Below are 11,645 nucleotides of genomic sequence, written 5' to 3' on the forward strand. Positions count from 1 at the left end.
ATTGTGTCTTAACGAGTGTCGAGATACGTTTTCCCTAGCTAGAGGAACGCACCACATTGCTTATACCAAGACAGAGATGCCTTAATTACACTTGTTGAATCTTCTAAACTTGTAGATATTTCTATGCTAAACTTGCAATGTGTTGTTGCAGATTGAGTTTCCCTATCTAACCAGTCGAAGAGTTTGTGATGTGTAACCTCCTAAATCTAACCTAACGTTACAACCAAATTTTAGATATAACATTAACATAAATCGACAAAAATATAATCTTTCTGAGGTCATTAGTGAACATAATATCAAGTAACTAAAAAGGTATCCCAATACAATTTCAGATACATACATGTAGCGACAGAAAATATGTATAGTCCAATAATAAAACAAAGTTTTCACAAAATAATGCATGCCAAAAATTAAGTCCAAACCCCCATAAAAACATAACATCTCAAAGCCTCAAATACATAAAATAATTAAATCTAATAGAAAAGTTAATTAAGAAATTAAAATCTGACAATGTTCATATAATATCTAATGAAATATGCTCATAGTCGATCCTCCAAGTACTAGTCGATCCTCCAAGTACTAGTCGGAACTTTAAAGACCATAAGATACACAATTCCACTTGGATGTGCATTGTTAGTTAACGAGAAAGAAGATAATATATATGGGTGTACAATGGGGGAAGACTACAAACCGCTTGTTGGCATTACTGATGAAGATAAAGTTACAGAGAATGCTATTACTTAAGTTCTTCTATAGGCGAAACATAGATTATCCTTATTACATCTTATGAGGAATATAAAATCAAATTGTAATAAAAAATTTCACGATGAATTTATGAAATGCATTGAAAATTGTATAACACCATTAGATTTTAAAAGAGTTTGAACATGATTAGTTCAAAATATAAGTTGGAAGATATGAAGTGAGTAATAGAATTGTATGAGGCTAAAGAGAATTGGACATGAACACAAATATGGAGATAATTTTATACAATTGACTTTATTTTTTTTTAAAATTAACTGTAGTTCAATACATTTTATATTAATTCTTATTTCTTATATTAAATGAAAATTATTATAATTTTTATGTGCAACAATGAGGACTACTCACTTTTATGAGTTGATGAATATAACACTTGTAATTTTATTGGAAAAAAAAGATAATTTTGTATCATTTTGTTAAATATTATCATAAGGAACTATAATCTTAATCAGGGAGGAAAATCATTAAGACTTCAAGACAACGACGAACAAATATATTATGACGGTGTGTTGACAACTTTAAAAAGTCATGCAACACAAGTATATACAAGAAATTATTTTGTTACTTTGCAAACAAATATCATATAAAGGTTATTATTTGGACAAAAGTAATACACCAAATGATCAACACGTGTTTTATTGGCTAGAACACGTTGAAAAATAAAGATATGACTCATGATACAATGTATTGGTGTTGTATGAAGTTGGAATCTATTCAATTTCTATATTTGTATATGTTTATTGTGTTGAAATATGAAATATTGAAATCAATACCTCAAAGATGTATCATAAAATGATGGTACCCGAAGCTATAGTAAAAAAATATCTTTGAAGAACTATAGTACTTAAACAAAGGTATAAGAACTCTGATTTTTATGTGAAAGAAGAATATTTTAGTATATTTTTACGTACGAATTTTCTATTAACACTCGTACGAGTAGTAGCTAAATTCTATTATAGATTGTCTCTTTTATATTGTAGATAGGCTTTTCTCATCTATAGTGTACACAATTTTATCTCATATAATCTAAGGCTAACTATAGTAATGAGTTTACTTAGATGATTTTTAGTCTGAAAGACTATCATGGAGATTGTTCCTTTAATTATTAGCTACACAACGATTATTAAAATTACTTACATACCTTACCCGGTTGGTGGTGCTACCTTTGGTGTCACAATTTCATCATAGTGATAAACATCCATGGCAGCAAGATCTATAGCTTTCTTACTAATAGGCTTAGTGAATTCATTGACCTCTTTTTTGCATGTAGTGGTGGTCATGCTTGATGAAGGCATGAGCTAGCATTTTTGTTCATATTTTCGGGTTGTTGCTTTGGATTTGGTTGTAATATGTTTGAATAGGGGCAAGTGGATAAGGCATGTTTTGTAAAAGCAAGGTCCTGAATGGAGTTAGTTGTTAATTTCTAATGCTCGTAAGAATGGTGATATGAATTAATTGAAAGCATATCGCTACCTTTGTTGTCCCCTTTTACTTCTTCTCTTAATCATATTCTCTCGTAATGATATGGAGTCAATTGTTTCCATCACTGCAGTTGTAATTGAGCAACCCATGGGGTTTAAGGTCGCATATGTAAGTCTTTCAGTTCGATCTATAGTCGTTAGCCAAAAAAAATCCAAGTATATCTAGGCATATTTTAGGAAGAAAATGGGAGATGATGTTTGCTATTTTGCTCTTAAGAGTGGATCTCGATCGATTTCTTTTTGTCAAGAGGTGTTCTACTCTCAACACACTAATTGTTGATGATAACATTTAGTTTGTATCAACTCTAAGCGATTTACCTCTTCTGATTTAGATGGAGATTCACAACCAATAATTTATGGTGGTATTGTAGATAGTTCAAGTCATCCAATTTTTTAGTATCTTAGAAAATGAGATAGAAAATGACGAAGTTCCCTTTCTCAATCTTAGTTGAGGGAATTTATAGTGAGTTTTGGTGTCAGTGTTAGATCTAGAGTCATGATGGCTAATCGTAAGCTGGTAAGCTAGATGAAAAAGGTTGTCGGACGATATATTTATTTAGAAATATCGCATGGACTTACCAGTAGTCATATCAAAAGTCTTGTCAAAAAAGGATGATAGTCATGGATTATGGGACTTTAGAGTCTGCGTTAGAGAGACTCTTAGAAGACTCTCTTGCTCCAAAATTATTAATTTTCAATGGAGTTATTTGTGAAAGATGTTTGAAGGAGGTACAACATATTTTTTTTTATTAAAAATGCTTTGTTAATGTAGGGGCGAGGCATAGTTTGATTCACTTTCATGTTACCATAAAAGTTCATTATTTTCATAACCCTTAAAATTTCTCCTAGCTAAATGGCAAATTCTGTAATACATAAAATTGAGTTAGGAAGCATTAATTTTGAGTTAAATTACTGAAATTTTATTAATTTTTTTGATTACAATATAAACACTCCATATTTTGACTTATGGTTCATAGATAAATTCTAAATATAAGATAATCAATTCATAGATATAAGTGAAAAAAAGTTGTTTAGTTTGCTTAAGATTTAAAATAAGTACAATTAAAACTCGGTTGTTTGGTTATTAGGTCATAAATTTGTAGTGAAAAAGATTACAGGTGAAGAAAATAGAGAATTGTAAATAAAATCAAATATAGAGTAAAAGGCAAAGCTTTGTACCCCTTAGTTTATAGAAAATTATTAATGATTTGAGCAAAATCTCATTTTGAGTGTGATATATGTTTAATTAAATGATGTGACATTTTCAATAATATAATTAAATGGAGTGATATTTTGAGTTACATAATATTAATTTAATGAAATTCATTGTATGACAATTTTACCCATTGATTTTTTAATATTATTGTTCTAATCAAACTATATTTAGGGTTTGTTAGGATCTAAGAGGCTCAATTTAAACAACCGAAAATTGCACAGGGATGAATTGGCAAAAAATTGTTTAGGGAGTAAGGAGAGAAAAATATAGAAAAATTGGCAAATCGATTTATAGTGGTTCAACTTCTCAACTAAGTCTACCTCCACTACCTTAGCTCCTCACTAAGGATTTTCTAACAATTTCACTAATTTGTTCTTTCTTTTTCAAGGATAAAGAGATAACCTTTAAACAACTCCCTAGCTTTTCAAAAGATTGTCTAGAACTAAAACCCCTTTTCAAAGAAAAAAAATATAAACAAAGAAAACCTCTAAGAAGGAAGTTGTTTACAAATTAAAAACTCACAATAACAAAGTATTTACAAGAGAATAGAATAAAGAGTGAAAAGCTCTTCTCTTGTGTTTGATTGCTTGGATAAGTGTTCTTACCCTTCTTCAAGTGTCCTTAACTTATTTTTATATGTTGGAATGAAGTTACGGTCGTTTCTAGCAATTGGGAGTCTTTTAGAGTCGTTGAGGATGTTTTTCTCTACAAAACAAAACTGCTCAGATCAGAGGGTATCAATACTCCTATAGGGAGTATCAATACTTCCTTTATTATTTTTAAACCAACTAGCTGTCGGGCCCTGATGGTGTCGGTACTATGCCTATGGTATCGGTACTATTGTGTGAAGTAATATCGATACCCCTTTGAGTATCATTATCATTTTTGCATTCTGGAATTTGAGCAATGTTGGTAGTATCAATACTACCTTGAGAGTATCGACACTTCTCTTACCTTGGGTATCGGTACCACATGAACAATATCTATACTATTCATATAGTATTGATACTGTAAGAAATGTATCAGTACTTCTTGTACTTGAAAATCAGTTTGTGCTCAAATCCTCTTTTAAGGACTTTGAATTATTTTTGAAAACTTTGAATAAATTCAATTCAAGTCAAAAACCAATTTTGCCTTAAATTGTTATATCAAAATATAGTTCAACAATCTCCCTCTTTTTGATATAACAAAACATTTGAAAAATTGTTTTTGGCAAAACTCTCTTTATAAAATATTTAATGAAAAAGATACTAATTGTTGGAAAAAAGTATGAAAATGTTCAGCTCCCCCTTTTTCATTAAGAAATTAAATTTTTCAAAACATACTTCTCCCCCTTTTTGTTATATCAAAAGTAATTCAACTTTAAAATTCTAAAATAACTTTGGAGAGTAAGTGTTAAATTTGACATAAAATCATTTGAAAAATCAAAAGCTCCCCTTCAAATTGTGCATTCCAAACAAAAATTTGACATTAAAAGCTTGACACTTAAACAAAATTGAATTTCAACAAAGAATAACAAACATAGTAGTATATGAAATTCAATATATCCAAGTCTAAAATACTTTTTGCAATGCCAAATGTTGAAATTAAGTGCATATGCATAAAGCCTTCAAAAAATGTTATGCATTTGAAAATTTTTATATCAATTGTTAGAGAGATCATTTACATTTTTAAATTACATGCATAAACATTTAAATTTAGGTCAAAAATTAAAGTTTGTAAAATCAAAGCATTTGAAAATTTGATATCAATTGTTAGAGAGATATCATTTGCATTTAAACCCCATTTGACCAAAATTTATTATGATTAACTAAAAATTATGAAAAATCATTGAATCTTTAAAGTGTTCATCATAACATATTTTTAACATACATGAGATAGAAAACATGAAATCATTTAAAATCAAAACTCATGAATGCATAAACCTAAATGAGCAACCAAATAATGAAAAACAAAAACATTAAGCTTAGAGCTTACCTATTCCTTTTCAAGTGTGGCTAGACCATTTGCATATCTTCATTTTCATCACCATTGCTCCCACACACCTACAAGAGACATTTAAGTTGATTTTGGTATCCAAATTGCTTTTGGATCCTTGAACGTTTGTTTCAATGCCCCTTGTTCCCTTAGGAACCCATACTTTTCTAATTTTAAAATGTTTTCCTTTCTTGAAAGGACAAGTATGTTCCAAATGACAATGTGAGCATTTTGCCATTTTTAAACATAATGAGTTGTTTTTAGAAATTAATTCATTTTCTTTTGTTAAGCTCTCAAGCTTAACTTTCAAATCAAAATTTTTTTTTCTAAATCATTGATTTTTACTTTTGAAATATCTAAATCATTTTTCAAAATACATTTTATTTTTCAAAACCAAATCATTTTCAACTTTAAGTTTTGAAAATAATTTCTTATATTTAGAATTCATGGTCTTAAATTTCAAATACAACTCATTGTAAGCAACTTGTAACTCATCAAAAGAATAAGAATCTAATTCATTTGAGTTAGAAGTTACCATGAATCTTCTCAGATGGCCATGAGACGTAGGTTAGCTACTTCATCTTCATCATTTGAGTCATCTTCATCACTCCAAGCTACCACAAATGCCTTTTTCTTGCTTGATCCCTTCTTCCTAAGTAGAGGACATTCATACTTGGCATACCCCGTTCTTTGACAATTGAAGCACATTGGGGGACTCTTCTTCTTGCTCGATTCATGCTTCACTTCCTTAGAAGTCATGAATCTCTTGAACCTTTTGAAGAGCTTGTCCATCTCTTCTTTTTCTACATCGTCTTCATCCACCTTTTCATTTGAATCTTGATAGCTCTCATTAGTGGATTTAAAGGCAATGCTACCTCATTCTTCTTCTTGTTTTTCTTTTATTCATCTTCTTCCTCTTCTTTCACCATCAACTCATGCGTGCGAAGAGAACCAATCAACTCATTGAGAGTGAGAGACTTAGATTCTTAGCCTCAATGATCATCGTCTTCTTTGATTGCGAAGACTTTGGAAGAGAGTAGATCATCTTCATCACAAGCTTCTTATTAGGGATTACTTCTCTAAATCTCTTTAGACTGATAACAATCACGGAAAATCTATCTGTCATAGCTTTGATGTCTTTATCGGGTTTCATCTTGAAACTCTCGTAGTTATGGTTGAGAAGACTTATTTTGGTTTCCCTCACTTCATTGGTTCCTTTATGAGTGACTTGGAGCTTATCCCATATCTACTTGGCATTAGAACAAGAGGAGATTCTTCCATATTGGAACTAATGCACAAAAGAGAATGTGCATAGCCTAGCATTAAGTTGGAAATTATTCTTCGCTCCATCACTCCAATCGTCCATCTCGCCGATTGGAATGGTGTATCCTTTCATGATAGAGTGACTTTTTGACCAATTGTGAATCTTCAATGTAATAGGCATCAGAGGTTGAAGCCATCTATTTATCGATTGCATCGGGAATCGATAGAGCTTCTTATAGGATCGTCTCAAGGTGGTTAAGTCTTCTAAAGAGTCAAGCTCTGATACCAATTGTTAGGATCGAAGAGGCTCTATTCAAACAACTGAAAGTTCCACAAGGGGGTGAATTGGCAAAAAATTATCTAGGGGGTAAGGGGAGAAAAAGATAGAAAAAATTGGCACAACGATTTATAGTTCGACTTCCTAACTAAGTCTACCTCCACTACCTTTGCTCTTCACTAAGAATTTTCTAACAAATTCACTAATTTGTTCTTTCTTTTTCAAGGATAAAGAGATAACCTTTACGCAACTTCCTAGTTTTTCAAAGGATTAGTTAGAACCAAAAACCCCTTTTTAAAGAAAATAAATGTAAACAAGAAAACATCTAAGAAGGAAGTTGTTTGCAAATTCAAAACTCACAATAACAAAATGTTTACAAGAGAATAAAATAAAGAGTGAAAAACTCTTCTCTTGTGTTTGATTGCTCTGATAGGTGTTCCTACCCTTCTTCAAGTGTCATCAACTTGTTTTTTTATATGTTGGAATGAAGTTGTGGTTGTTTCTAGCTATTGGAAGTCATTTAGACCTGTTGGGGATGTTTTTCTCTGTAAAACAAAACTGCCCAGAACAGAGGGTATCAGTACTCCTATAGGGAGTATCGGTACATCCTTTATTATTGTTAAATCAACTAGCCATTACTAGTCGTTGGGCCCTGATAGTATTGATACTATGCCTATGGTATCGATACTACTGTGTAAATAGTATCGGTACCATTTTTGCATTTTGGAATTTGAGCAATGCTGGTAGTATCAATACTACCTTAAAAGTATAGATACTTATCTTACCTTGGATATCGGTACCACATGAACAATATCGGTATTGTTCATATAGTATCGATACTGTGAGAACAATATCGGTCTTCTTGTACGTGAAAATCAGTTTTTCCTCAAATCATCTTTTAAGGACTTTGAATTATTTTTGAAAACTTTGAATAAGTTCAATTCAAGTCCAAAACCAATTAATTTTATAAACTTTGAATAAATTCAATTCAAGTCCAAAACCAATTAATTTTATAAACTTTGAATAAATTCAATTCAAGTCCAAAACCAATTTTGTCTTAAATTATATCAAAATATAGTTCAACAAGGTTCAGAATGACTCATCATATTTTAGACTAATTAATGGGTTTTTAAGCAATAACAGAATGGAAAATCCATAAAAAAGCTTAAGTAGTAAAAAGAAAAATTAGTTTCTAAAGGTCTTAAGTTCAATCTATTATATTTACAAGGTGTGCACGATTCTTAGAGGTCATGTGTTCAAACACCAACATCTACAATAGGATGATTGAGCATTTCTAAGAATCCATGCGTTCGTACACCAACAAAGGATGATTAAACGTTCATTATCAAATAATTGAGAGTAATTATAACATATACTACTTTGTAATCTACAAAGCTTAATAAAAAAAAAAGGTATGCAGACGTTTCTTCTCGAGCTGTGATTATAGAGAGCTTTAATCTGGCTAGGCTTTTTACTTGTATAGAATGAAAATCCCACTATGGTAGCCTGAAAACAAGAGGGTACTAGGGCTTTTTTAAGTTTCAAAGATAATTTCCATACAAGACGGGCTTTATCCACTAAATAAAGAGGTGACATATCACGCATATTTGATTCATACATATTAATTTAAAGAACAAAGTCATTGGGGATGAAGCCCTCCTTTTTTTACATGCATCATAGCATATTAACCCATAGCATACTTCTGGGTCCAGCTCCGAGCAGTTGTTTCGTACTTACTCTTGTCCATCTTGTACATGTGGGCAATCTCCGGCACCAATGGATCATCAGGATTCGGATCCGTCAACAGTGAGCAGATTGATAGCAACACCTAGAATCAAAAATAAAAATAAGATCATATCCCAAATCCCAGTACCAGTAAACCAAGGCAATCAAAAGCTTCATGATAACTATATGATATAACAACAGATAGAAAATAACAAGGATCCACGGTGCAAAACAACTTGGGGCAGCAGATGAAATGCTAAGTTCTAAAGGCTTGCTATAGATTTCATTTTAAAAGGATACATTTGTTTTTAAAGGCTTTATATTTATGAAGAATGCCTTGATAGATAGGATAAAATGGAAATGTATAATCAAATAAAAGGCGTCGATACTTGAGGGCAGATAGGAGTGCTGAACTAACCTTGGATATGGTGAGGGCAGGGCTCCACTGCTCCTTCAAAATATCAAGGCAAATGCTACCGTTTCTGTTAATATTAGGATGAAAAACTTTTGTCCTGAAAGCAACCTGAAAAGAATAACAAAATCAAAGGTTAAAAAATAAGGAAACTTGCTGATCACCGGTCAGCTACTTATTCCATCAAGGTCAAAAAAAGCATGGTATAATTTCACCCTATGTTTTCCCTGTTATAATAAAAATTGGCAGTTTGGCTCCACATTGAGAAGCAACTACTAATTTGGTTTCAACAGATTTGATGATATTCTATCTTTGGTGAATGAGCAACATCATTGTATTATAAAATTATAAATAAATTCACATAGCATCCACCAACAACAGTTTTAGTTTAAAAAGTATACAGCAAACGTGAGGAGCCATAACTAAAATAGTATATCCATGTGCATGTAAAAGAGAAATCTCTTACCTCACAAGTAAAAGAAACAATAGATCAGTAAATTTTGGCTCTGGAATGCTTAGACTAAATCATTAGACACCTTGTGCGCATGAGCCACTGTGCATGCATACATGCCCTATAAAGATAAGTATTTGTGTGACAGAATAAACTAAGGCTAGGATTAGCATTTACTCATTTCATTGCCGAGTAATGTTTGCACAAGCCACTTCCCCTGTAGAGACACCTTGGTCATATTATCTACAACAAGGAATTAGCTATTTAACACAAGATTTAAACGTTTAAGCCACTTACACATACAAACATTCACTATATTGTCCTCGCCGCTTAATGCTAGGCATCCAACTTAAAACCAATTGGTAATAGGTGGAGGGACATGAGGATAACATCACTTAACACTCCCCCTAAGGTGTAGGTCAACCGGGCCAAACACGTAGACAACCTCCCATGGGGCCATGTAGGAAGAACAACGAAATAAATATGAGATCTAATACAATGTTAAGCATCCGAACTGAACCATATAGTAACAAGTGGATGGACTGAAATTGAATATATGACAATAGGAAACCAAATAATTAATAGATATGGGATAGCAAGGCAGGAAACAATGTAAGTGACTTAGTTTGGTTAAGGAATTCAATTTAAGTACCTTAGGCGGTTTAAATGGATAGTCTGGAGGGAAATGAATGGTGACAAGAAACACTCCACCGGCATATGGACTGTCAGGAGGACCCATAATAGTTGCTTGCCAATGAAACATGTCTTCAGCAACAGGGCCTTAATTCAATAATAGAAAGAATTAAAAGACAACAGTTAGATAAACAATCAGCAAGTAACCTTACCAAAATCTTTTCATAAATTAAAATCAAATGAACTACTCATCCTTTCTATTATCAAGAAATTGTAAGATGTTGCATTCCTAGACAATTTGAGCACGTATAACAGATATGAAGAGTTCCTATAGTCAATACATTGAGTATGCAAATCATTTCCTTACAACTTCACCTATACAAGAACAATTTTGTATAACCAAATAACAATTTAACAAACAGACAAGAATAGCAAACAATAAGACATGGAATAAAAAATTGAGAAAAAGGTCTTAACAATCTTGATTCAATAAAAATCCAACGATGTTAATCTAAAACTTGAAAAATGAAGAAGAAAAAAACAAAGAAATAAACTGTAATTAGAATCCAATGAAATCATCATGATCACAAAAATTCAATTCATTTTTCATAAAAAAAAGTCTCGTCTAACCAAATCTAAATAATATAAAAAGGATGATGAGAGAAACAACTGACAATAAACAAATAGAGATATGAAATAGAGAAAAGTATAAAACTGAACCTGCGCTGCAAGAGGTAGGAGGATCTTTCTGGAGATCCTTGAGCTCTTTCAAGATCCGAAGCCATCACCTAAACCCTAAAACAAACCAAAAATAAATAAAGAAAATAAAATTTTCAAGTCAGATCGCTTTTACCTCCTACAAAACAAACCCCAAAAATTTTGAAAATTGAGGAGAAACAGAAGGAAAAAAGGGGGGAAACGAAAGTGGAAATTGGAGAGAGAAAAACAAAACTTAAAGTTGAAAATGATTTTGTTTTGAAAGAAAAATTTGATTTTAAAAATCAAAATGAAATTTTGAAAAATGATTAAGAGTTTTCAAAAGTCAAAATCAATGATTTAGAAAAAGAAAATCTTTACTCAAAAGTTAAGCTTGAGAGCTTAACAAAAGAAAAAGAAATAATTTTTCAAAACAACTCATTATGTTTAAAAATGGTAAAATGCTCACATTCCCATTTTTATGGCCACATGGAACATACTTGTCCTTTGAAGAAAGGAAAACGTTTTAAAATTAGACACGTATGAGTTCCTAAGGGAACAAGGGGCATTGAAACTAACGTCCAAGGATCCAAAGCAATTTGGATACCAAAATCGAAATAAATGTCTCTTGTAGGTGTGTGGGAGCAATAGTGATGAATATGAAGAAATCAAGATGCTCTAGCCACACGTGAATAAGGAATGGGTAACCTCTAAGCTTAATGCTTTTGATTTTGATTATTTGGTTGCTCATT

The 11,645-nt window shown here is 31.7% G+C and overlaps 1 protein-coding gene across 1 annotated transcript; it reads right to left on the minus strand.

Annotated features, from left to right (window-relative positions):
* Window positions 1-8,506: 8,506 nt before the first annotated feature.
* On the minus strand, window positions 8,507-10,998 carry LOC120174375 (ubiquitin-conjugating enzyme E2-17 kDa-like). The gene is made up of 4 exons (XM_039181251.1): window positions 10,918-10,998; window positions 10,217-10,344; window positions 9,120-9,224; window positions 8,507-8,804 (listed from the first exon to the last, which is right to left on the minus strand). The coding sequence occupies exons 2-4, from the start codon at window positions 10,325-10,327 to the stop codon at window positions 8,661-8,663; spliced, it is 360 nt and encodes a 119-aa protein (XP_039037182.1). The 5' UTR covers window positions 10,328-10,344; window positions 10,918-10,998; the 3' UTR covers window positions 8,507-8,660.
* Between the last annotated feature and the right edge of the window lie 647 nt (window positions 10,999-11,645).

This window comes from Hibiscus syriacus, unplaced genomic scaffold (genome assembly GCF_006381635.1).
Source record: "Hibiscus syriacus cultivar Baekdansim isolate YM2019G1 unplaced genomic scaffold, ASM638163v2 tig00112072_pilon, whole genome shotgun sequence".
Lineage (NCBI taxonomy): Eukaryota > Viridiplantae > Streptophyta > Magnoliopsida > Malvales > Malvaceae > Hibiscus > Hibiscus syriacus.